At 47.7% G+C, this 26,469-nt stretch overlaps 2 protein-coding genes across 3 annotated transcripts in view; both read left to right on the plus strand.

The window, feature by feature from the left end:
• Positions 1–1,256: 1,256 nt before the first annotated feature.
• On the plus strand, positions 1,257–17,157 carry LOC119458488 (neprilysin-1). Its single transcript, XM_037720330.1, has 4 exons — positions 1,257–2,204; positions 13,679–13,828; positions 15,410–15,698; positions 16,844–17,157. Exons 1-4 carry the CDS (start codon positions 1,257–1,259, stop codon positions 17,155–17,157), a joined length of 1,701 nt encoding a protein of 566 aa, XP_037576258.1.
• Positions 17,158–20,765: 3,608 nt separating this feature from the next.
• Positions 20,766–26,469, plus strand: part of LOC119457756 (endothelial zinc finger protein induced by tumor necrosis factor alpha) — a 28,701-nt gene continuing 22,997 nt past the window's right edge. For both annotated transcript variants that reach the window (XR_007466328.1, XM_049665243.1), the window contains exon 1: positions 20,766–21,132. Coding sequence is in view for 1 of the 2 variants with exons in the window: in XM_049665243.1 (XP_049521200.1) it covers positions 20,799–21,132 (334 nt within the window). In the remaining variant the exon portion in view is untranslated. The remainder of the gene's footprint in view (positions 21,133–26,469) is intronic.

Below are 26,469 nucleotides of genomic sequence, written 5' to 3' on the forward strand. Positions count from 1 at the left end.
CTTCGAGTAGACCAGCTCATGAACTAGAATTGTGCTTCCTGCCACAGGCAACCTTTAAGAATTTCTGAAAGTGTTCGCTGAAACACCCTGTATATATATATATATATATATATATATATTTATGAAGGAAGTAGATCCAGTTTTTTGTTCAACCGCTGGGGTGGCTTAGCGGCTATGGTGTTTCGCTGCTAAGCATCAGGTCGCGGGATCAAATCCCGGCCGCAGCTGCCGCATTTCGATGGGGGCGAAATGCGAAATCGCCCGTGTCACGTGCAATTGGGGCACGTTAAAGATCCCCTGGTGGTCAAAATTAATCCGGAGTCCCCTACTACGGCGTGCCTCATAATCAAATCGTGGTTTCGGCACGTAAAACCCCGAATTCATTCATTCATTCAGATCCGGTGTATAACAAATTGAAATTGCCAGCGCTCGTAGAAAAGCGAAAACAAACATTCAATTTCGACGTTTTGGCAGGCCGGGGTCCGGCCTTCATGGCCTGCACTTTATATATATATATATATTCAAAATTAAGCTTTACGGAATTTTTAGAAATCACCTGTGGCAGGTAGCATAATTCTTATCGTTAAGCTCGGTTATTCGAAGAGGCAGACATTAGTAACACGAGAGATCGAAACACATATTCAACTAATTAACAAACATGGCTGATGCACTTAGTTAATTACTTTACGACACATATTGTAATTTACGAATTGTAGCCGGTGAGTTTGCAACACGCATTCACTTGAAAATGAATTTCCAGGATGACACCAGTTTCGAACTATTATTTCCCAAAATGTGGGAGGAAATACATGGGCGTTCCAGCTACTTTTGTGCTTCAATGTATAAAACAGCATATTGGTAAAAAAGTAAGTGGAACAGTGCATTTTTACGGCGAGTTTGATGGCGCATATATCCAAACTGGTGTCATTCTGGAAATTCATTCCAAGTGAATTCGCCTGACAAGCTCACAGGCTACAATTCGTAAATTGCAATATGTGTCGCAAAGTAATTAACTAAGCAGTTAATTAGTGAGTTTTGTTAATTAGTTGAATATGTGTTTCGATTTTTCGTGCTATCAATGTCCGCCTCATCGAATAACCCAGCTCAATGATAAGAATTATGCTACCTGCCGCAGGTGATTTCAAAAAATTCCGTAAAACTTAAAAATTAACACCCTGTATAATAGACAACGCACAGTGATCTGAATTCTGTCGCAGCACGTCCTTCAGGCAGAGGTGGTGCGCGAATCCTTCACTATGCTGTTGAAACTAGACGTTCCCGCCATCAACCAACGGGCATCGCACAAAGCTGCAAAGCTGCTGCAAACTTGCCTGGCCGTAGCTCAGACCAGCCGCAGCCCGGTGGAGCCGCTCATTCGCTTCCTGCGTCACGTCGGCCTCCTGTGGCCTCTTCCGTCGCCCGTTGTCGTGCTCGACCTTGTGCTCGAAATGTCCCTCTACTGGGGCATTCCAGTATGGAGCGCCTTTCGCGTGGACACTTTCAACCGAGACATCCGTCACAGGCCACTCATCGTCTTCGGCGAAGCGCGCGAGTTCGACGAGTGGCTCGACCGGAAGCGCGCCATGCTCCAGACGGCGCAGTACGAACCATACTTATCTTCCTACTTGCGACTACTTGGTCTACCTGGCGACCGCATGAACGACACGATAGTAGCTATCGCGTTCGCCGACGGCCTGGTCGAACAAAGCCTGGTTCCGCTTCTGGGCGGCGAAGAGGGCGACGACCTCATAATTATGGCCAGCTTGATCGGGGGCTCAAACTTGACGGACGCTTTGAACCGGGTAGCCTACTGGATCAAAGAGAACTACACAGCAGACGACGTTCTCCGCGTGCATAACATTCAGCTCTTATTGGCGATCTTGCGGCTCACGGCGATGACACCGGCGGGTGTGCTCTCATTGAGTTTTGGATGGAACGTGGCTCGACAGCTGGGCCAGTACGTGTCTCGCGAACTGGCCATGGTGCAGTACTTCGCATTCGAGGCGGCAGACAAGAGCCTGCAGCAGGACTGCTTAGATTTCGTGTGGTCTTTCATGACTATCAGTGTAGGCACACCCTACGTGGTGCACACTGCTTCTACGGAACTCCGTCAAAGTGTTGCCGGCCTCATCAGGCAGCTTCGAGACAGCCTCGAGAGCATCATCCGTGGCAGTGCTGTGCTGACGCGAGACCACCACGAGAATGTCAGTTTTCGCCTGCATAGCATGAAAACGGTACGACCAATTTTTTTTATCTTTTTGCCAGTTGTTAGAACTATAGCGTCACCACTGAATTCTTGACTGACTGTAGAATCAACAATATGCATTTACGTAACCAATGTATTTATCATGTGTATGCCCAGGTAATAATTACAGTGACCGGCAGTGCAATAGTACCCGTTTATAGCTGCGTGGTTGGTTACATAATGTGAAACTCACCACTTTATTAAGCTATCTTACAGTCAGTCATCTATACAAACGTTACGCGCACGTAGGCCATCCAGTTAGTGTGGATGACTGGCATTTATAGTATTCGAACACACGTAGCATATTGATTTCCCCTTATGCCTGCGAGAGGAGTGCTTTGCAGCAGGCCAAAGACACCATGACGGGAGGCGCTTATTTCGCGGAGCGACGCTTGTGAATCAATGCAGGCGTATCTCCCGGCTTAATTGCTCTTGCGGCAATGCTTAGCCAGCCTACTTCTTTTGCAGCAGCCGCCACTCACCGGGATATCTTCACTTTTTCCTCAAAGGAGCGAACCCAAAAGTGCTGGCATGTCCTGCAGCCAAAGCGGATAGGGCACAGCACGCACATATGACACAACATAGGTGCTGTCACATGGGTGGCATACTTTTGCGCTGTCAAAGTGCGTCGCCGTACTAACTTGTGCGACTGGAATCGTGCTTTCAAAGTAGACAGGTGAGGTGCAACTCATTCAAGTCAGGAATTAGACCGTTGATTAGGGCGCGTCAGGATTAAAATTTTGATGTTTATGTTTTAACCGAAGTACATCGAAACCATCCCCAGGCTAAACAGTTAAAAAAGTAAAAAAAAAAAGAGGGGGGGGAGGGAATTTGTGAAACAACATACAACAACAACGACAGGATTCTGCTCTATACTCCTTTTGGAATTCAAATACATCATTCTAATGACCGTAAGGCAGCGTTGCTAAACGACCGCCGTGTATTTAAATGCCGAAAAGCGACAAATATCTCTTCTCTCCTTTTACACCTATTTACACAGATGGTTTCTCTGTTTTCTCTCTAATCCACACCACTTTCTTTGTCTCTTAATGTAACGCCTACCATTTCTCGTTCCACCATTCGTTGCGCGGTACTTAACTTCTTAAGGTTCTTATTTACCTTAAAGTTTCCTCCCATATGCTAGTACTGGTAAAATTAGATGACTGTACACTTTTATTTACAGGGATTATGGTACGAAGCCGGTCATGGCTATGGGAGTACCTGTCATATGCGCTCCGTACCCATTTTATTCGTCTAAAGTTCCTCATCATCATCCTGGTTTCCTATGACTAAGTGCTCTAGATAAATGTACTCTTGCGCAGCTTGTGGATGCTGACTGCCAATGATGACCTCTTGTCCTACTGTTAGCCTATCGAATATTGTCTTTCTGCACAATATTACTCAGGCCTACCCTTAGACTTTGCCGATTAAGGTTGTAGCTGTAAACAATCTCCAGCGTTGCTGAACAGGACAAAGTTATTCTGCAAATTGCAGATTGTTCAAATGTTCTCAGTTGATCCTTACACACCTAGTCGTTGTTTCACTGTTTAAATATTTCTTCCAATCATGCAGTGAATAGCGTGTGAGAGATTGCGTCTCCTTGCCTGGCACTCTTAGTCGGTATGTTTACGCTTTAGAGCGCAGCACTAAGGCGCCCGTTCCTGCGTTTCGCATCGGCGTCGTCCCTAGGCGTTACCGAGCGAACGAGCACAGTGAAGGATGAAAGAGCGAACGTGGAGCGCAGCGGGGGATAAAAGACGTTGATAGCGAAGAGAACGCGAGGAGGAAAGCGGTGGAGGAGGGCATGGCGAAAGCGTGAGAAAAAAAGCGTAGTGCCGCGCGAAACTGGTTCTGCGGCGACGACCTCTTGGAGATGGCGCCAGAGTAGCGAGCCGTAGTCTGTTCACCGATGGCATGCGGCGAGCGCGTCCACCGATACCATATATGGACACAAAGCGTTGCATGAGCGGATGTTTGTCTTCGGCGGGTGCTATAAATCGTGGCCACGAGGCATCCACGCGCTGCCTCGCACGATCTCCCGGCTAGCGAGGCAGTCGCGTCACACTTCGCTCCGTTTGCGATGTGCCGCACGAGACAGATTGTCTGCGCCAGCTAATATATCGCGAAATGAAAACACGTATAGAGCTGCACTCAAATTTTGCATTAGGGAGTATCGTAATCCTCGGTTAGTTTTTTTATTGTGAAAAATTATGGTAGCTGTCAAATTTTTGTTGATATTTCCTAAGATATATAGACGTATGCTTCCTCGATATCTTGAATATTCGTAGGTTCCTTCGTTTTTGGGTTTTATATATTTTGAAATTCAGGGGTAAAAATCGGGTAAATTTAATGAGGCAAACGGGGGAGAAGCCGGAGGTTTTGTTGTATATGACAGGAAACAGGGGGAAATCGAATGTTATGCTGTCTGGTGGTTCAAAGTCCGGGGCTTTTCTGGTAAGTTTTACAAATGATTAACACAATCAGTTCGCTCCTTTTGGACACAAATGTTCTATTTGAACAAGCGATTTCACAAGAACATGTAATGGAAAAGAGAGGTGCTCGCAAATCATGTGAAAAACTCATCGCCACAAATCCTCGTTGTCAGGCATTATGTTACATTTAAAATAAACCGCATTAACAAAAACAACAAATGAAGACGCGCTTGGCGATCCCTCTTTTACGCTATTCTCTGCACTTTTTTTAACAGAGGAATAAAGTACTAGTAGTGCACAGGGCCGTGCTTCGGAAGGGATCTCGGGCCTTGCTTATCTTACAAGTCCTTGCTGACGTACATTATAGTATGCATGCATTGTGAGCATTTCTGTGTTCATCCTAGGACCCGGCAGGCCTTTCGTCCTTGTGTGCTGTCATCTTTTTTTACTGGTTCCCAATATAAGCTCTTGAAACAAAATTAATGAAATATCAAGTAGGCGAATCAGCCACCCTTCTTTGAACGTAACGTAGCCAGGGAAACACCTTCTCAACGTCACAGCTGCTGTTCACAATGCGGAGCAACGTCATCGCTGCGTTAATTCGCTTACTAGCGCATTGCTGCGGTTTACATGTATGCGACGTGTGGGAAATGCGATGCAATGTCCCAATGTCGCATTCTTGTAAACGTGGCTACTAAAAAAGCAACAAGCTTGCGTTCACTCAAAGCCGGCAGGTGCTGAATATATTGTTACGGAAGGATAAAAGAGAAAAGAAGAAGATCGGAGACCCTGACCACTGCATGTTGTTGCTGGCCAGCCATCTTAGCCACATTAACTCTGCTTGTATATATATATTGTAAATACATTCTGTCTATACTCCCAACATCCCCGTAACATTTTTGTGGAGGTACTGGGTACCACGGCTGGAAACGGAGCTCCGCAGTGGACATCGCATCATCGTCCCCACCATGACTGACGGTGAGCGCGCGGGATCAACGTCGTTGCCGCCTCCAACGTCACCGTCGCCAGCTCCGTCGCTGTCCCTATTGGTTGTGGTTGTGCAACCCAAGGATCCCGGAACTTTCTGCGGGACCGATGGCGCCGACGTTGAAGAGTGGTTGGCTATGTACGAACGTGTGAGTGGACTCAACAGATGGGAGCCTACGCTTAGGCTAGCTAACCTGTTGTTGTACCTAAGAAGCACGGCAAATGTGTGGTACGAAAACCACGAAGAGGAGCTAACCAGCTGGGACCTATGCAAAGAGAAGTTAAAAGAGTTGTTTAGCAAACCAGCCGGCCGTAAAATTGCCGCAAAGCAGGAACTGGCCCCCCGTGCCTAATCCCTCACGGAGCCCTATGTCTCGTACATCCAGGATGTGCTGGCGCTTTGTCGTAAAGCTGATCGCGACATGACAGAAGCTGAGAAGGTCGCGCACGTGCTTAAGGGAATTGAAGACGACGCCTTTAATCTGCTCATGTGCAAAAGCTGCTCTACAGTAGATGCTATCATCAAAGAGTGCCGACAATTCGAGCAGGCCAAAAGCCGACGCGTCCTGCAACCATTCGCCAGACTTCCCAATATTGCCACTACGTCGTCGTGTGAAAATCACCCTGCACAGCAGCATGCGTCGCCATCAGAGGACGTAATGCGAATCGTTCGACGTTAACTGGAAGTGATGGCGCCCGCAGCTTTCTGTTCGCGTAGCCCTGATGCTACCCCTCTTTCAGTTCTCCTCGTACAAGCCATCGTTCGCCAGGAACTTTGAGTTGGTCTACATTCTGTCTGTGCTGTCGCCAACCCCAGAGTCAACGAACGCCCTTCTACAATTTTCGCTCCACCCCTACGCTCCTCTCCGGGCCAAGTTCACATGATTCCCGACCTCCTCCCATTTCTCTCCAGCCCTATCGACTTGCCCTCCGCGTGTTTCCGCCTTTACAACTCGGTCTATCTCGCGCAAACGGCGTCCTTATCCGACCAGTCCAGACGGGCTCTTTTCTTTCTCCCACGCGTCTACGTCTCCTTCGCACATTCGTGGAAGAGCCACCTCCGCGATGTCACAGGTGCGGCGGTCATCCCAATGGCTCTCACATACTGTGGTCCTGCCCCCCCCCCCCCCCCACACACACACACACGCATTCACCAACCTATCCCCTACTCCTACGGCTGCTTGGTTGACTTGCGCAGCATCATTGCTGACTCAGCGGTACCTGGCAACCTTCATCGCTGAAGCGATGAAAGGCGTGCCCGGTGAGACCCTGGACTGAGGGTTCTCCACAACTGCTACTCTTACTTTTTATTTAATAAAGTGTATCATCATCATCTCCGCGTTATCGCAACCCGACTGAGTGGAGAACTGCGGACCGCCAGTCGATATGTTTTACCTGTCGCTGCATTAGGCATGTCGCCCGATACTGTCGCAACTCGTGGCCAGGCCTCTACACCTCGCACGCCGACCACCTGAGCCGTTTTGATGGAAATGCCCGCCGTGTGACGAATATCGCGCCGAGTTTAACAGCGCCGACAACTCTGCCAGGAACACGTGGTACAGTCGCCCACCATCGCCGCGTGGACACCAGTCTCGTTCATCGCAAACACGTCACTCATCTTCCCGTTCGCCGCAGCCACGTCGCCTTTTGTCCTCTGTGGCTTTCGGCCGCACCCTTTCGGAAAACTAAGAAACGCAGCCCTCGGATGTGGTGCTGCATTGACTACTACTGCAGCAAATCCTCTGTCTGTGCCCACTAAGACAAGTGTAATTGATGTTCAAGTAGACGGCGCACCTTTCCAAGCACGCGTCGACACTGGAGCCCACGTATCGGTGATGAGTGCTAGCCTACGTAGACGTTTAAAGAAGGTCCTCAGCCCAGCAGCTGCACAAGTGCTTCGTGTGGCCGACGGTGGCGTGTTGGTTGTTCTTGGCATGTGTACTGCGCGTTTAAGTATAGCCGGCAACCCTACTTCTGTTCTCTTTGCTGTGATCGACAACTGCCCTCACGACGTTATCCTTGGGTTGGATTTTTTATCCAATCATTCTGCTCTCATCGTCTGCGCAACCGGTGTCCTTCAGTTGGAACTGCTTCAACTCGCCGATGCTCCGAGCACCGCCCCACCGCGCCTGTGCTCGCTTCAAGATGTGCGTCTGTCAACTCAGGCAGTCACTGACATCGCTTTGACCGCACAGCCACAGGTTCCTGACGGTGAATATGTGATTAGCCCCATCGTGGACGTGCTTTTGAACCGGAACGTTGCTGTTCTGCATACGCTGGTCACGGTTACCAATAACGATGTCGTTCTTCCGCTTCTGAATTTCAGTCTGTGCCCTCAAGTGCTTCCGGCTGGCATGTTCTTGGCCAGCGTTTTTAGTACTTCCGAATTTGACATTGAGAGTCTGAATGCCAAGAGTGGTTTATTAGCACCAATTGCAGCTCCCTGCTCTGGTTCCTTCACGGATGACTTCGCGAAAATGATTGCGCCTGACCTCACCTCTGATCAGGCCCAGGCCATACGTCTCCTGCTCGAATCGTACAGTGGCATCTTTGATTTCGGCGACAGGCTTTTAGGCCAAACATCTGTTGTTCACCACCGTATAAACACTGGAGACACGAATCCTACACGTCGGCGCCCCTATCGTGTATCGCATGCTGAACGTAGAGTCATACAATCAGAAGTGGACAAAACGCTCCGCAAAGGGGTCATCGAACCATCAGCCAGTCGTTGGGCTTCGCCTGTCGTCCTTGTGAAGAAAAAATATGGTACCTGGCCTTATATTCCCAGACGTTTACACCCCCAACTGCCGGTGCTGTGGCACTCACCCGGCTACGCTTTCGCATTTGCTGTGGGAGTGCCCAGCACAGTACACACACATTAACACCACGACCCTCTCGTCGAGGTTGCGTGAGGCTCTGCGGAGCTCCGCCCTCGACGACCAAACCTGGGAGACCCAGCACGCCCGTGAGGCAAGCTCTCGACGTCCCATCAAGGGAGGCTTAGGCCCGGCCATCATAAAGTGCTGGTTCTACAATAAAAGTTTATTCCTCCCTCCTCCTCGATCCTTTTCTTTGCGTTTTTGCGTCGACTATCGCCACTTAAAATTACCTGAAAAGACGTATACCCACTACCGCGCATCGATGACGCCTTGGACTGCTTGCATGGAGCTAAATACTTCTCGTCCATTGATCTTCGATGCGGCTACTGGCTGTAAACCTGTTGATGAAATGGACCGCGAGAAGACTGCCTTCATAACACCTGATGGTTTATATCAGTCCAAAGTGATGCCCTCTGGCCTATGCAATGCTCCTGCGACATTTGAACGAATGATGGACTCTCTTCTGCGAGGCTACAAATGGGTCACCTGTCTTTGTTATCTTGACGACGTTATTGTTTTTTCTCCCACGTTCAGCAGCCACGTACCTTCGCCGACTCGCTGCAATTTTTGCGGTCTTCCGAAAAGCCGGCCTTCAACTGAACTCTACGAAATGTCAATTTGGGCGCCGTCAGATTACCGTGTTGGGACATCTCGTTAACGCATCCGGTGTACAACCAGATCCGGAAAAGTTCGCGCCGTTCGCAGTTTCCTTATGCCACGTTCTGATTCTGACGTGCGCTGCTTCGTCGGCCTGTGTTCTTACTTTCGCCGTTTCGTCAAAACTTCGCCGACATTGCTCGGCCTTTAACAGATCTAAAGAAGAACACGCCATTCTCATGGGGCCCGGAGCAGGCTCACGCGTTTTCCACTCTCATCGGGTTTCTGACCACCCCTCCCTTACTTGCCCACTTTGATCCATCTGCACCCACCGAAGTCCACACTGACGCAAGCGGCCATGGCATCGGCGCTTGCGTCATACTTTTTTTTATAAATGCCGGTTTTCGCTTGAGTACGTACGTGTTAGGCGAAAACGAGGCATATACCACATTGTATTAATAATACTAATAATAATATGTATTGACCACTTGCCCACAAAGGGTCGGCAGCGTTCATTAATTTCGTAGCCCTACATTTATCATTGCCTTTTACGAAAGCGCCAACTTCGGGGAGAAATCGAGTTTAACACGATTTTCATAAATTTTGTTCGGGGTGGAAATATTGCGAATTATCGGGTTTTACTCGAAAGCGAAGGATCCCTAAAAATACGCAATGCCTTCGTGACTGCCAGTATCTCTTTTGAATCGACGCCATTAAGTGATATATGAATGCCGTATAAAGAGGTTAGTTATATTCCACGGGCTTCTCAATGGATCACATTCGAATGTGATCCATTACAGAATATTCTTTTCCAATTGATTGAAGTGAATAGTTGCCCTCATTTTATTCAAAATTACCTTAGTGAATATTTTGTGCAATAATGAAAGAAGCTAATGGGCCTAAAGTTCATTTTTTAACGTCTCCCTTCATGTGAATTATTATTTTGGCATTCCTTGAAGTCTGTGGTACGCATGACGTCATGAAGCGTTGTGTATAAAACGGTCGCAAGCTTTTAGAGTACCCTGCCATCTTTTATCAGATAGACTCTTATATTTCCTCCTGCCACTTTTACCTTCTACATACCTTGCAATGCCCTTCTAACTTCACCCCAAGTTACTTCGGAGTGTCTGTTTATTCTTTGCAGTTACGTCTAAGCGGGGTCACGAGGTTGCTTTTGGTACTTCACCGTCATAGGATGACTCTGCTGCCCTTATTATATCATCGAAATTGCTAGTGGCATTTCCCTGCTTGTCTTTTACTGAACACATCTTGTTCCTTTCAATATCAAGTTTCCTTCTGGCTGATTTCATGCTTCCCCCATTCGGTGATTTTTCAATCTTTCTAATGTCATTGTTTCGAATATCACTTGGTTTCCTCTTGCTGATATTTCAAGTTCAACCAGTTTGATCTGGCCTCTGGGGTTGGTCACTTTTATGCTCTATCATTTCTTTATAAGAGTCTGTTACTTGGGAGAGGTTGCCCTTTTGCTGTCTTGATGCCGCACGTCTGATTGCGACAGCAGCCTCTGCGAATTATTCTCGTTCATATTCCATTCATTACTTTTGTGTAATAGTCATCCTCATCTTCAAAAGCCTCACATTTGTTCTCCAGCACCATCATGAATTCATCCGCCTTTGCCCAGACTGTTACGAAGTTGGCATACATTCCTTTCTAACTTTCACTTTTCTTTCTTCAAATTGAGGGCAATCCTGGACCTTACTAACGTGTGGTCACTGTCCTTTGAAACGCGCGCCACAAAACGTGCGCCTCGTCTTAATGTCATTTGAAGGTTTAACAATCTTCATGAATATGAGATTCTTGAACGACATATCCTTCTTTATTTCACTACTATCGGAATAGCGCGTAAGTATGCGCAACTTGACCACCATGGTAGACTAGTGACTATGGCGTTGTGATACTGAGCTCGAGGCCTCGGCGGCCGCATTTCGATGGGAGAAGAATGCAGAAACGCTCGTGTTCTTAGATTTAGGTGCGCGTTAAAGAGCCCTAGAGACCAAAATTAATCCAGAGTCTCTCACTATGGCGTGCCGCATAATCAGATCTTGGCTTTGGCACGTAAAACCCCAGAATTAAATTAAAAACCGGTAGGTACAGCCTTTGTCAAAAAAAGCCGGCAGATCCCACGCCCTGTGCGGGGAGCGTATACCAAGTTAACGAAACGACCATGAGAGCAGCAAAACGTAGACGGCTGTTTCATGACCTACACGACACGCATTTCATGACATTCATGTCACGAGTCCTCAAGAGTCCCTTTAGCTACACTTAAGAGACCTTAAGGCGAAAGCCTTATTCATGCTCATGACTATGACTTCGACCATCAACCTTTAGCCTTTTCCTTCACCTAGTACCACAACGGAACCCATTCCATTGGTTTTTGAGTGTTAATCTTTTTTCACGGAGTCATTCTCATTTTTGCTGAGTCATGGTCATGACGATGGCTTTTACCACAATCCTTTAGTGTTTCCTTCACTTGGTGAAGGAAACACTTTCGAACCCATTTCGAACCCATTTTGAACCCATTTCAGTGGTTTTTGAGTATTAATCTTTTTTCGCTGAGTCATTGACGTTTTTGCTGAGTCATGCTCATGACTATTTCTACCATCATCTTTTAGTGTTTCCCTTAGTGCCCACGTCCGAACCCATTCCAGTGGTTTTTGAGTGTTCATCTTTTTCTCTGGGTCATTGTCATGACCTACATAACATGCATGTTATGACATTTATGTCATGACTTATCATTTATGTTCGTCATATACTCGTGTCATAGTATGACAATTTTGGTACATACCAAGTTAAGGAAACGACCATGAGAGCACAAAGACGTAGGCGGCTAGATAGATAGATAGATAGATAGATAGATAGATAGATAGATAGATAGATAGATAGATAGATAGATAGATAGATAGATAGATAGATAGATAGATAGATAGATAGATAGATAGATAGATAGATAGATAGATAGATAGATAGATAGATAGATAGATAGATAGATAGATAGATAGATAGATAGATACTGTCAAAGTAGCAAATGTTCGCCAAGAAATGCTTCGCATTTAACAGCGCATGACCGCAGCTGAGTCCTGAACGACCAGCCGTCCTCTTGCCGCGCACCTTCTTGAAAAGCTCTGGAGAAGGTGGCAAGCCCATGTCCTCACCATGGAGAACTTTCAAGGGCCGGTAGTTGCACGGTTGCGACACGACATAGTCACCCAGACCATACATTGCATTCATTAGAAAGTTGTTCTTCAGAGACGTGAATTGTACTTATGTTGGTTAATGAGGACTGTATTTTTTTTTTCTCACAGAAGTGCGAAATCTGGGCCCGTATTCACAAAACCATTCTGTGGTCACTTGTAAGTGCCGTTTGCGACTAGTCACTGCCACTGTGGTATCGTTATCACGCCGGTACTTACCATGAGTGGAGGATGCCCCAACACCGTCCAGTCACGAAACGTTTGTACGCAAGCGAAGTTTTGTGAACACGGACCCAGTTTATGAACAGAACGTTATTATCCTATTTTAATGCGAAAGCATTATATGGCTCATGAGGCGAAAAATCCGACTGTGCTTGTCGGCGTTGGCGTGACCACCGATGGTCCAAAAAAGTCATCAAATCCTCAACCTTTGGTGGGAGTCGAACTCACGACCTTTGATGTTAAGACGAAGTTAATTAAGGTACAATTAATTAATATGTAGCTAATTAGGGTACTCGAACCCACGACCTTTAGTGTTAATTAAGGCGAAGTTAATTAAGGCACAGTGAATTAAGTAGAGTTAATTAAGGCACTCGAACCCACGACCTGTGTTGGGAGTCGAAACCTCGACCTTTGTTTCGTGGGAGTGGAACCCATGGCCTTGCGTTGTGGCACAATGTCTAAGTATCGCGCGGTGATCTCAGTGCTTTCGCATTCATCCACGCAGTGATAATTAAGTGCCGCCCCTTGAATTTTTTAAATACATTTATAGTGGAGTCATCTATGAAGAAAGTCTGGTTTTCATCGTTCACGCTAATCAAACTTGCACTTCATTAATTTTGCTATGCGCTAGTTGTGATGTTGTTTGTTCATATAATCACCATCTTTTTAGAGTTAAGTTCAAGTAAAATTAGTTTTTTGGCAGGAACAATACAAAGCCACCGTTTAAGGAGACAAAGATTTGAGACTTGGACGTTTTACTAGGTCTGAGCCCCCGGACGAGAGGCGCAGCCTGCAGCGGTAAATTTGGCTGAATATTTGTTGCAGAAAAGAAGATAAAGAAGTTAAAGGTACGCAGAACAGATGCTACTATTAAAATACTGCAACTGCATGAGATGAACCATAAAAAAAACACCAACTAATGTAAAAAACAACGTCCGATCAATACCGCAGTTACAAGACACTATGACCGCAAAAAAAAAAGGAAATCTTAAAAATATCGTAAGCGTGCCTGGCAACAGCTCGGCATGGTTGTTGAGTGTGGGTAATTCAAGAAAGGCAGGCGCCATTCTGGTACTCGCTGCGCTCTTGCTTCGCTGACTGCAGGTGCTCTTCTGGCCCGAAGGCGTCCGGGGCGAACGTGACGTGAACAGGCTTTTTGGAGACGTGCCCGATTTGCGGATGCCTGCGTTTCTGGACAACTGGTTCCTGGCCCGTCGAGCGATGCGGAACTTCACCTTGACCGCCGCGGCGGAGGTGTCCACATTCCCTCGAAAAGCTCTATGGCCGGCGCCATGTTCGCGAGAGAGCTGTAGGGGCGGGTGATGGTAGAACTGAAGATTTGAAGCACGACGAGGAGCCTGCACGAGCCCGAAAAGTGCGCTCAAGTCGCACTTCAGCCGCTCATACTAAGGAGCATGCCCCATGCATTGCGACACCTCCAGAGCTTTCATATAGCTTGACAGCGCACACTTATTTATTCTATGTCATCAAGAGAAATGAACGACGAAACTACACACGCATCGCTGAGTTCTATGATTTCGTGCATGAATTTTTCACCGCGTTCTATCATTATTACTTCTATCTGGAACTCAAGACAGCAACTTACCACAGGAGCTGCTATTTACCACAGGAGCTGCTACTTGTCTTACCACAGGAGCTGCTATTTCAACTTTTTATTTTATATGCAGCATATCTCATCAAATTCGACGCAGTTGATACCAAGCCGAGCAATTTCTTCATTCACACGTATTTACGTGGGAACGAAGAAATTGCTCGGCTTGGCATCAACTGCGTCGAGTTTTATGAGATACATGCTGCATATAAAATAAAAAGTTGAAATCTACCGACTGTAGGAAGTGAATTTCTAATTGAGGGCATGACTTTTAAAGAAAAATTCGTAAAAGAAGAATCATTCCATCTTAAAGCTTAAAGGATTATTTCATCATACTTTAAGAAAACCTCGAGTATCAAGTTTCCAACTCTGTAACGCAGCAATAAAGAGATATCACAATTCTGTAAACTTCACCTAATAAAACATATAAAGCGCACAAAATTGATGTGTTATAGACTTCTCTGTAATATACTACTGATTGGTGAGCAGGACTTTTGCAAAAACCTTGTAAACATTGTAACAATTTTACTTGAGGGTTAAACTTTTAGATCGATTTGGGGTCCGCTTCAGACGATTTAACAAATGTAGTTTACTTAACTGCGATATATATTGTTCGTACCGAGCTATGGATTTATAAACTTCGTGCTCCAGTTCTTTTAAGTTATTGTGGTCAATTTTGTATAAATATACTCTGGCCCTAAGTCGAAATTTCGCTTCCTACAGTGGCCAGAATTAAGCATTTTCTCTTAAATGCAACAGATTTTATTCCAATCACTTCAGGGTTTGACTAATGAGAGTTATTCGGCCTTTCATTTCTACTTGAATATGAAAACCGAAGTTGGCCCCGACGTAAAGCTTTTATCTTAACCTTGGCTCTACTAGCAACAGAAAAAAAAAAAAGTTCAGTGAGTCGATAAGCGCACATTATTACAGAATAGCTTAAACGAAACGGATGCCTAAGGATAGGGACAAGACAAGGACGCCTTGTCTTGTACCTATCCTTGATGCATTCGTTTCTTCCCTAAACATTCTTTGCGCAACACTTATTTTGGCACAAATAATTATGTCGCTTATTTTTTTGGAGGATTGCCATAGTTTCCGCGCACGCGCGGCACTCGTCGACAGGCTATGCAGCGACGCTGTATAGCTTGTTGACACACGTGACCATATGTGGTATACGGGACTGCGGCCGCCAGCCACAATGCGCATATGACGACTCGCAGGTATACCACTTCCCATTGCTGAGCACCGCGCCGCTTTACGACGCCGGCAACAACGTGATCGCGGTGCCAGTGGGCGCCGCCGCCTTCCCCATGTACTCGCCGGCGCTCGTGCCGGCCACCAACTTCGGTGGCCTGGCGCGCACCCTGTCTGCCACGCTAGCCGGTGCCCTCTTCTGGGAGCGCCACCCGTGGGTGCGGGGCGCTGCGCTCTCGCTGTACCGGCGCCGGCTGGACTGCCTCGTGGCCATGTACCACACGTACCAGGGACGCGCCCTCCTGAGAGCACAAGGCAAGCCACCGAATCCTTGCCGTTCCCAACAGCGCCTAGCCAGCGCTATCACGGCACGCTGTGTCTTGCTGCCAGCTGCGAAGTACTGTATGGATGTAGCAAGACGCTGTTCCAACTACTCATCTTTGGAGTACTTACAAATGTTGAAAGACCGTCTACGCCTTGTCAGCTGCCATTATACCGACGTGGCATTTATCTGATCCCATTTTAACGCGATAGCGTTAAGGGCCCTGTGTCGCACAAAATCCGGTGTCGGTGCCGACCGTCGTTTGGCGAAAAATTATTCTGAACCACAACCACGCAGGCCCTCCGTAGACACTAAATACTTTTTACCACTAAAGTTGCTCACACCTTGTCTTACATTCTTTACAATGTTATTCCTCGGAATTTTGAGAATGACAGACCACATACAACTTTCATGGAACAAAACACCGACAGCGCATGCCTTTTATGTTAAATCTAATTCTCAGACTGAAATATTAAAAGTGCGAAACAATAACAGAAGATCGGTCCACGCAAGAGGCCGCGTTTCTACCAGGAAGCGTGCCTTCGTGCATAGCGTTCACCGCCAACGTTTCCCGGTAAACATTACGGTTACATGAGCTGCAGTTGCCGGGAAGCGCGAGAAGCGCTGTCAAGGATCTTTGAATGCTATCGCGTTCCACTAAAAGCGAAGCTTAAACGTCCTCCAAATTTTTTTTTCACCGTTGTAGATACGTAATGTGCTATTCCATATGACCAACTTGAATCTCCTGTCCGGTATCTCAATGAGCTAGTCACTCATAGCCAGAAGTTAATCGCAATACTCGCGGACAATTTTCTGCGGCAATGAAGGGGAATCCATGGGGGAGGAACTTCTGCACGGGTGCTACTGCACCAAGTGCTATATACTGCGCCAAGTAGTCAGGCAGCGTCTGACAGCGCTTTTGGTTGCTTGTCACAGATACTGAAGGGGGAGGGGGGGGGGGGATTAGCGTAGCTTCCAGGATTGAAGGTCTAGCCCTAAAGCAAAAGAGAACGCACACACAAAACAATAATAAACTCAAATTTAGCACTCAGTGGTCTACTTTGTTTTATTCTGCTTTTGTAAATAAGAAGTTTATGTTTTCTCTTCCCCAAATTAAATATCTCGCTGCTCTGCGCAGGGCGCTCCCACGCCATCGATGGCGTGGACGAGTTGGCAGTGTTCGCCGCCTCTTGGAGCCTGGCGCCGTTGCACCGTGCATACCGCGCCGCCGCCGCGCACTCCCCACGCAACACCCTAGGTGGAGAGCGCAGGCTCGACTCGGAACAGCTGTTTTTTGCGAGTTTCTGCTACACGCAGTGCTCGCGCGAAGACTCGCTCGACAGTCGGCTCCAGTGCAACGTGCCTCTCCGAAACTTCCCGGCCTTCGCCAGCGCCTTCCGCTGCTCTAGGGACTCCTACATGAATCCGCACCACCGCTGCCTCATGTGGTAGACTATGGAACGCCGGCCACTCGTGTTCTGCAGTCTTCGCGACACTGTTTTTCCCCCACTTAATGTCACGTTTAGTAGAAGCGCACGTTGTTAGATATCGCAGGTAGCTGCAGGAAATCTCCCGCGGAAGCATATCCTGTTGCAATTATTTCCTTAATACGTTAGACTAATTGGGCCATGCGTCAGGCTGTGCGTTGTTTGTTGGAGCAGATAAGAAGTGTTCTTTTGGTTTTAATGATACTGTTACGGTTTTTGAAAGTAAAACATGAATGACCAAACTTCTTACGTGATCCGTTGATGTGATGAAGCGCACACTATCATGAAGAATGCATTCTTATGGAAATATATTTATGCTTCTATTTCCATCTCCTTAAGTACAATCAGGTGCCTTATTTCCAATCCTGTCCCCTCACCAGTGCATTTAAATCATGGAACCACTAGATGATTTGTGCCTTCAGCATAACGCACCTTCAGCATAACGCAGGTGAACGCATCTGACCCCTTGCCAGTCCACCACTGTACCAAGAGCACTGCTGACAATGGCCCGATTTCTGAATTATACCTCGCTTCGAGAATACAACTCGTATTTTAATATAGGAAGACTCCGCTCGGGAAAATACTTATATACTGTTAGTGTGAGTCATAGTTTGATTCCACGCACTGGCATATCGATTCACCTCTTGTGCAAATTCATGTTCGTTTTCTTTTGTATGCGACCACATAAAGGCATGTTAGCACAACCGACGTCCTAAGTGTGAATAAATGGCTCATTGTCTGTAATACAAATTTCACGTTTCGTGCTATAGCTAAGCAGCGCTAGCATCATTGCCTGGCACATGTCACACACGTCTCGCCTACTCAAGAATGCTGACTGACCTATTCAGCGGCGCATTATCTTGGGAAGAAGGTTACGGCGTTAAAGGCGAGCAATTAGCCCCCTTCTCCAAGTTGCGTCTGGATGGGGATATAAATAGTGTGCGTAGGAGAAACCCCTCTACGCTACACGTCTTAACTGGCAGACCTTGCAGATAAGCTTGGGGAAGGGGAGGGCGGCTGGACGCGATAGCCGAGCTTCGCAATTTTTATCGCTTCCTGTCCGGATGAAGGATAAGGAGTTCGCGTGAAATGTGGTGATTTAATCATTGCACGCTGCTTGTAAATTCCGGGTCGTTGGTCCTGATCACGAAAAATATTTCGTTTCTCTTGCCTTTGCTGGCGTTTGTTTTATTGCCGAGTCTATATTAGTGCTTATGTGAATGCAGAAGTACGGACAAAATAGGCAGAAGCTTAAAATTTCAATTTCGATGGAGCGAGAAGCCTAGAGAGGTCGTACCCATGTCGATAAAACAACGGCGTCCGCTGTCGTAAATGCCGGACAGGCATGCATGGATAAAAAAGGAAAACATGCGTACGGGCTGTTCCGTGAGTGTCTCCTACGTCCTCATCGCGAATCTAAATCTGCTTGCATTTTATCAAGACTAAACGTCAGAGGAAACGTAGTGTGTGGCCATTTCACTTGAGCGTGAACGCGGCGAGTATGGTGCATTCTCAGCACACAAATCTTTGCCGTTAAAAATGATTGCGGCAACTCTCAATTCTGCCAACCAGGCGCCTATTTCATTCGTTGACAGGGATCGAGCTTCCTTATCGGGGCTGTTTCTCGCCTTCACGCGTTCCGTTGACACTCGAGTAGACTTTCTGTCAAAGTTTTGCAGCTCACTCAGCGCTCCAAAGTCGATGCTGGTAAGCAAATATTTCGTTCGGCAACAGTTTTGAAGACTACATGGATCCAGGTGCTATTGTACCACTTCAAAACTGATGCCACTATCACACTCCATGGACAGTGTGATAGTGGCATTATTGGCATGTAAGTTCCTGCTGTGAGAATACTGAAATGGGTCTGTCAGCTACCGCGTTGTCATGAAAGGCGTAAGATACCGTGCAGTGTAACGGCAGAGAACATTGATTTAATGGACCGGCGTGCCGCCAATGCACTAGCACGCGCGAGCCCTTCATGATGAGCAAGATGACATGGTGATGAGTGGGCATCTGCTAAAAGTACGAGAAGTACTTTCAACTAGGTCGGTGTGGTAGCGCATACACAGTAACTGTCGACAGTTTCTCCCAAGCGTTCCTGCTACCGTGCGGACCACACTTATCGCGCGTGGTCAACGAAGTGTGATTAGCACTGTTACAAACTAGCAGTAAATACGGATACTAAGCAGGGCACATGCACGACTACGAAGGTATACATGAGCGCCGGTTCGCAAATTCTTGGTCGCCACGAAAAACGTTTATTCGTCGCCGCCTAAGCACGTAGCCAAATATCGAGGCGGGCACGCGGAAGTATGACGACATTCCTCGATTGTGCGACCCGGTGGCGTTTCTTTTTTGATATTCCTAAATTCCCCATTCCAAAACTTAGGTGGGCGGGTGTACGTATTTGAAGACTATTTTAGCACTTTCATCACCTTTATAGTACAAAAGATAGGACAATTAAGAACCGAAGAGACAGCGAGGGGTATAACACGTTTCTAAGCTATAAGTCAGAAACGTACTGGGACTCTCGCCCTCTTCATTCCCAGCTTGGCAGAAGTGAAAGTACGGAATATATTACGAAGTAGATCCCTCGTGCAGAAGAGGAAGAAAAACCTCCTCCTACACTTTTTAGCTGTAGAGCTAACAGTGATATTTAGTCTGTGGTTCTTTGTTATGCTCTACAAAAGTATACTTGAATTGTTGGTGGCATCGTGTGAACAATATACTGCAAATTAAAGTCGCGTCATCATTTACGTACTGCATTGTGCGGCTGTTTGCCTTTCAGAAACTTTGAGGAGAAAGAGTAAACGTATGCACCATACAACGTACATCACATATCAGTTTGATGCTGCACGTGGCGGATTATCGTAGAAACCGCATGACGAAAAAATAAATAAATGAAGAAGTCGGTAAGACTAGCACTCGTCTTGTCGAGCCCTTCGTTGCGTCCGTGTTATTAAGGTGCATACAAACCCACCCAACTTTCCATGCTTGTGAAAATAGCCCATAGCGACTCGAAAAATCGTCGCAACTCTTAGCAACAATCGTAAGATTGTCGACAGCGTCGACACTCGCCACCTCGTTTCTATTGTATACGGTAACGACTCTCGAAACCTCAGTCCACCAAGCGTACATATGCAGCAAATCGCCAAAAGCGTCCTTTACAGCGAATCGCCGATATGCACGTAGAAGGAGCGGTTATTATTTCGTGCAGGGATCATCTTGTCCAGGCAAGCCGCCAGGAAGTGGTCGACATTTGACGTGCGATCACTCCGCACGTGACCACGACCTCTCCGCGCGAGGGGTTGCTGCCAATCAATCCGATGCCGATATGCGCGCAAGTGAAAACATAGACAAAACACCGGGCTGTCAGTGGGGGAGCGACAGCGAGGCCTCTTGTTTCACGTGGGGATGCCACTCGAGCTGCGAGATAGCCGCCGTCTCGCTTATTGTTCTCTTATCGAGCCTGAAAGCGCTCGTTAAAGAAGAAAGAGACTCTATCGGCGCTAGTGGGCTCGGCTTCACGCCCCGAAATAAGCCTTCATAAAGCATAATCTGGGAAGGGGTTGTCGCTCGCGGCACATCGCTCGGGCCGCGGCGCCGATGGGACGGTGCGTACTGTCCATGGAAGTAGGGGGCCTCCCGCACGGCTCGACCGCCCTCGGGCAGCGCGCCCCTGCGGAGGACGTGGTCTTCTGGAGGCCCTTCGCGCCAGCCGCCGGCCTGCACGGCGGCGCGGATTCGTGCCTCGACGGAAGCGCCGCCGACGAGGCGCCGCGGCCACCTGACGCTTGCCGCCGCCGCCCGCCCGTGGGCCTGGCTCCGTCGCCCAATTCGGCGTTCCGTCCCGTCAGGGTCAAGCGCCTCCAGTGTTCCTACTGTGGCGTCTCCTTCCTCAACAACGGGGAGCTCGTGGGCCACCTCCGGGTGCACACAGGTACCCGCGCGCAGATGGCGCGCTAGCGGCGCTTCCGCGCGTGCTGCACACGAATGTGGCGAGGACGGGTGTTTGTCGCCTATACAAGTGGTCCTGCTTTAGCGTCCAGTTTACCGCAGTAGCCTCATCGCGATCAAGCGTGCAGACATGCGCTTGTGACGCGAACACGCGGTTCTTGTCGATAACGCCAAACCAGTCTCGAAACGTGTCGCTTCCCAAGCTTTGGCGGGGCGCCAGAACGTGTGCCTGCTGTATCGGTCGCGCTCGGCGACCATGCGCCATGCACTCGCCGGCACGACCTCCATTTCGGCATTTGCGTATAGCGTGAAGGAGTGAGAGTGAGGTGTACGTGACTTGTCCGTCTGGTAATGATTGACTTAATTGTAATCGTGGACCCTGCATGAAAAGCTCGATCATTCAAGCTTTTCACTCAAGCTCACTCAAACGGACGTTGTAATTCATCTCAAAAGCTGCCATTATAACACAGAACCATTATAAAGTTCTTTAGCGCTGTCCGCGGGCGTTTAGAAAAGACGGTGTGCTCGGCTTACTTGCATGCATTCGGTTATAGGCATGATACCACGCAGGGTTAGAAGTATGCACGACGTACGCTAGGCATCGACTTCCTTTCCTGTAATTTTGATCAATGCCGCATGCCGGCGTTCTGTGAGAGTACATGATGTTACACCTAAGCTCTTTGTTTAAGCACGAAATTCACGTTTCAGTGTATCTACGAGTAATTTCTACCGTAGTGTGGATACACAATATTTGAAGAGTTCGCACATGGCATGTCAGAAGAGATTTCCGCTGCTTCTTTGCGCACAGATTCAGTAGAAACTGCTCTCGAATAGAACACCTTAGAGAGCTGAACGGCATACCTGCGGTTATTGCCTCAAATACGACTGAGAGAAAACAATGCCTTTTTCTAGTTATTTTCCCATACACCGCTTTCTGGAGCGTAGGCAAATTTAGCGGTGTACCACAGGAGAGTGTTTTCTCCCTTATTATTTAACTTCGCCTTGGCTAGTCTCTCAGAAATAGTAAACCATCGGACACCAGTAAAGATGTATATATATATATATATATATATATATATATATATATATATATATATATATATATATGCCGATGATATCTGCATATGAGTCTCCGGTTACCAGCATCGTCGCGTCACACGAATAGCCCAAGGAGCAGTAAATGCCATTCAGGGCCACTTGGCAACGCTTGGTCTATCACTATCAGCAGAGAAATCATTATTCATACTATTTCCTAGAATTAAAAGAAAATCTACACGCTTTAAGCTGAATTTAGACGGATATCAGATTCGACAAGTCATCAACGTCCGATTTCTTGGCATTACCTTAGACCACGCGCGGCGCTGTTGACCATTTTGTGTTGACTATCGTCACAGAGTCTACTTGTGCTCAAGCTAGTCGCTGGCATACGCTGGGGCAACCACCCGACGTTGGTTACCAGTCGGATCCTATACCAGCTACATCTGATGTCCCCCTCAGATAGTCAATACGACCGCGTAGAAGCCATTCACAGAAAAGATCTTCGACTGTGCCTAAGAGTCCCTCAGCCGGTTTCGAACAAAAAAGCGATCTACGAAGCTGATTCACGTACTTTGCCACTTCAGGCTTCTCAGACTCTCAGGGCCCATATACTACGTTTAAGTGAGTCTTCGCCCGGCAAAGCCCTCTAAGACTTAAAGGTAAGAGGCCGCGCTCACATTTTTATGCACCCGTGAACACGCTTCGAGTCTTAGGATTTCGCTGCTCGAGGCAGAGTGAAAAGATAAACGTGCCCTGGAAATTCGAAGATATTACATGCAAATGAAAGGCACCACGATCTGGAGATTCATCTGCAGAAGTCAAGTCACTAGTTCTGGAGCATTTGACCACGACTTATCTGAATCACCTACAAGTATACACAGATGGGTCTGTAAAAGTAGACTAAGACCATTGCGCAGCTGCGTTCTATATTCCCTATCTGAGAATTACGTGGTCTCTCCGTCTGGACTGTATAGTCTTGTCGACAGTTGTGGAAGGCGTGGCAATAGCGGCTGCTCTACGCAAACTCAAGACTTTGCCTCCACAGAATGCGGTTCTTCTTACGGACTCAAAGGCTACGTTACAACAACTCTATCGTGGTCTACCGTCCATCAAGTTCCCGCGCAAATCACTAGCCCTCGTGAAATAACTCGGCAAGAATAACTGTATATAAACACCCATCACATTCTGTCACCACGTTTGAAAATTGCAAGAGCATAAGGGACAGCGTTCAGAGTTTTCATTTTATTGCACAAAGTTTTTTTTTTCTTTCTCTCTATATGCAGAACAAAGTGAAGCAAGTTCTTAATCTACAAGTATTGATAGAACAAAGTTCAGACGTTTTCAAAACTAAGTACAATATCACTTTGCACGAGAAAAAAAAAAAAAAAAAAAACTAAGCACAATAGACACGGAGCAGCCATATACCTGAAACAACACAATTAAAATACAACTTATATATGCCTCTAGATGACCATTAACCATGACTATAGTACAGCGAAGTTAGGAAATTTGCAGGCGCAAGTTGACATCAGCTAGCGCAAGACAGGGGTAATTGGAGATCACAGGGAGAGGCCTTCGTCCTGCAATAGACATAAATATAGGCTGATGATGATGATGATGATGATGATGATGATGATGATGATGATGATGATGATGATGATGATGATGATAGTACAGCGCGCAACTCTGAGCGCCGGCAGTTGCATAGACGAAAACACACGAACGTGTATTGCGTTTACCGCGACGTCAAGATTTCTCCGTTCCGTGCAGGTCGCAGTGTAGCACTGTCGTCTGCGCGCTGAACATCAAAATCGGGCCTAAATATTAGGGCCACGTAGCGTCCACCTCCGCAAAGAGAAACGATTTCTTAAAGCGATTACCACAGTGCATGGGACCAGCGCATTTTCTTTACAGGATGAGTGCCTGTCTGTAAGAGGGGAGGGGGGTGTTGGTCCGGAATAATTTTTTCTTTTTTGAGAGGGGGACGTCGGGATCCTCCTCGGGGGGTTAGGGGGGTGTTGGATCTGTGTATATAAATCCCTGATTGTAATGATAATTATATAAATGATAGGGATGAAGGCCATAAAAAGCGTTTACAATATGCTTGATAGCTGTTATACAATGAGTGAGTTTGTGTCATCAGGTAAGCAAATGCAATACCTCCGTTGTCATTCACAGATTACCCGCAAGAAGTTTTCAAACGCCAGAGCCAGTATTCACAAACAGCCCGGTTTAATTGTTCGTAAAATCAAATTTCCGCCAATCCTGATGCTGGACATCCTAGTAGCAAAGGTGGCCGTCCAATGGCATTGACCACTTACAAAAAAAAAAAAAAAAAAGCTTTGCGAATTGGGCAACGAATTATTTCCACACACCATGATTGGGTTCAGAAGACATCCCTCCACGCAAGACGCCCTTCTGCAACTAAAACACCAACTCATAGACAATCCGGGGCGCTCGACGAGAGCCATCCTCGGGCTGGACCTGAAGAAGGCCTTCGATAGCGTTCGCCACGATGCCATATTACGACAAATAGACAAGCTAAATCTCGGAATGCGAACGACAACTACGTCCGAGACTTCCTCACGGGAAGAACAGCTCGCATGCGAGTGGGACAACTAGACTCAGATCAAATCAACATCGGGAGATCGGGCACCCCGCAGGGCTCGGTGATCTTGCCGATGCTCTTCAACCTCGTCCTGCTGGGGTTACCCGACCGATTGCTGCAAATCGAAGGACTGCACCACACGCTATACGCGGATGATATTACGATCTGGACGACAACGGGAAGCGACGGAGCGATCGAGCAACGTTTACAGCAGGCCATCCAGTGCGTGGAAAACTACCTGGTGGGCACGGGACTCGCCTGCTCGGCCGAAAAATCCGAACTGCTGCTATATAGACCAGTCAGAATGGGGCGCCCACCTAAAGGCTACACCTCCCCGAAAAAGGAAGAGATCCATTTAAGAACATCAAACGGCCTACCCATCCCGATGGTAGACAAGATGCGGGTACCAGGATTGATGATAGAACACAAGGGAGGCAATGGCGAAGCACTTCGCAAGATAACGGCAAAGGCCACCAGCACGATGCAGCTCATCCGACGCATCTCCAACAAACACGCGGGCATGCGCGAAGGCAACGTCATACGACTCATACAAGCCTTCGTTATTTATCAAATAACGTACACGGCAGCGTTTCACAACTGGACGGCTGCGGAAAGAAACAAGCTCAACGCCCTCATACGCAAGGCGTACAAATGTGCGTTGGGACTTGCGCCCGGAGTGAGCACCACCAAGCTCCTAGAACTAGGCTTGCACAACACGCTCGAGGAACTCGCGGAGGCGCAACAAGTGTCCCAACTCGAGCGCCTCTCCAAGACCCGCCCGGGCAGGCACGTGCTCGAAAAGCTCGGCATGACATACCACCCGCAGCACGGCATCAAAGTGGCAATTCCAAGAACCATACGCGAGCAACTATACGTGCCCCCATTGCCTCGCAACATGCACCCCCAACACCACACGGGGAGACGTAAAGCCAGGGCACAACACATGAACCAAAGTTACTCCAACGACAAGGAGGCAGTCTTCACCGACGCAGCCCGTTATCGAGACACGAAGAGTCTCGTGGCGGCAGTTACTAGCCACCGAGGTAACCACCTCACGAGCGTAACCGTGAACACGGCATATGCCGAAGCGGCAGAGGAAGCGGCCATAGCACTGGCCCTCACACAAACCAAGGCTACATACGTGATCTGTGATTCGCAAACGGCAATTCGCAATTTTGCAAATGGGCGCATATCGCAAGAGGCGTATCACATACTCAAGCGACATCCCATACACCAGGGAGAGGCCGACGTCGATAACCGAAGGCACTTGCTATGGATCCCGGCACACACTGGACTGAGCACCCCCAACGAAGCGGCTCACCGCGTTGCTGGAGGCCTCACTCACCGAGCATCATCGGAGGAAGAGCCCCCGCGGGGTACTGCAAACGTCTGGGCGTGGGAGGATCGTTTGACCAGGTTCCACGACATCACGACACACTCAGTGACCAGTTACAGAGACGCGTATACCCATTCCCTCACGCTAGGTTAGACAGGGCGCAAGCAGTATACTACAGGCAATTACAAACTGATTCTTACATAAACCCCAGACTCATGCACGCCATGTATCCAGACATGTACACTACAAACAGATGCACATCCTGTGACGAGGTTGCCATACTTAATCACATGTTATGGGAATGTCAGGACATAACAAACAATTCGGGCAGTGCCGAC

The sequence above is a fragment of the Dermacentor silvarum genome, chromosome 1, assembly GCF_013339745.2.
Source record: "Dermacentor silvarum isolate Dsil-2018 chromosome 1, BIME_Dsil_1.4, whole genome shotgun sequence".
NCBI lineage: Eukaryota > Metazoa > Arthropoda > Arachnida > Ixodida > Ixodidae > Dermacentor > Dermacentor silvarum.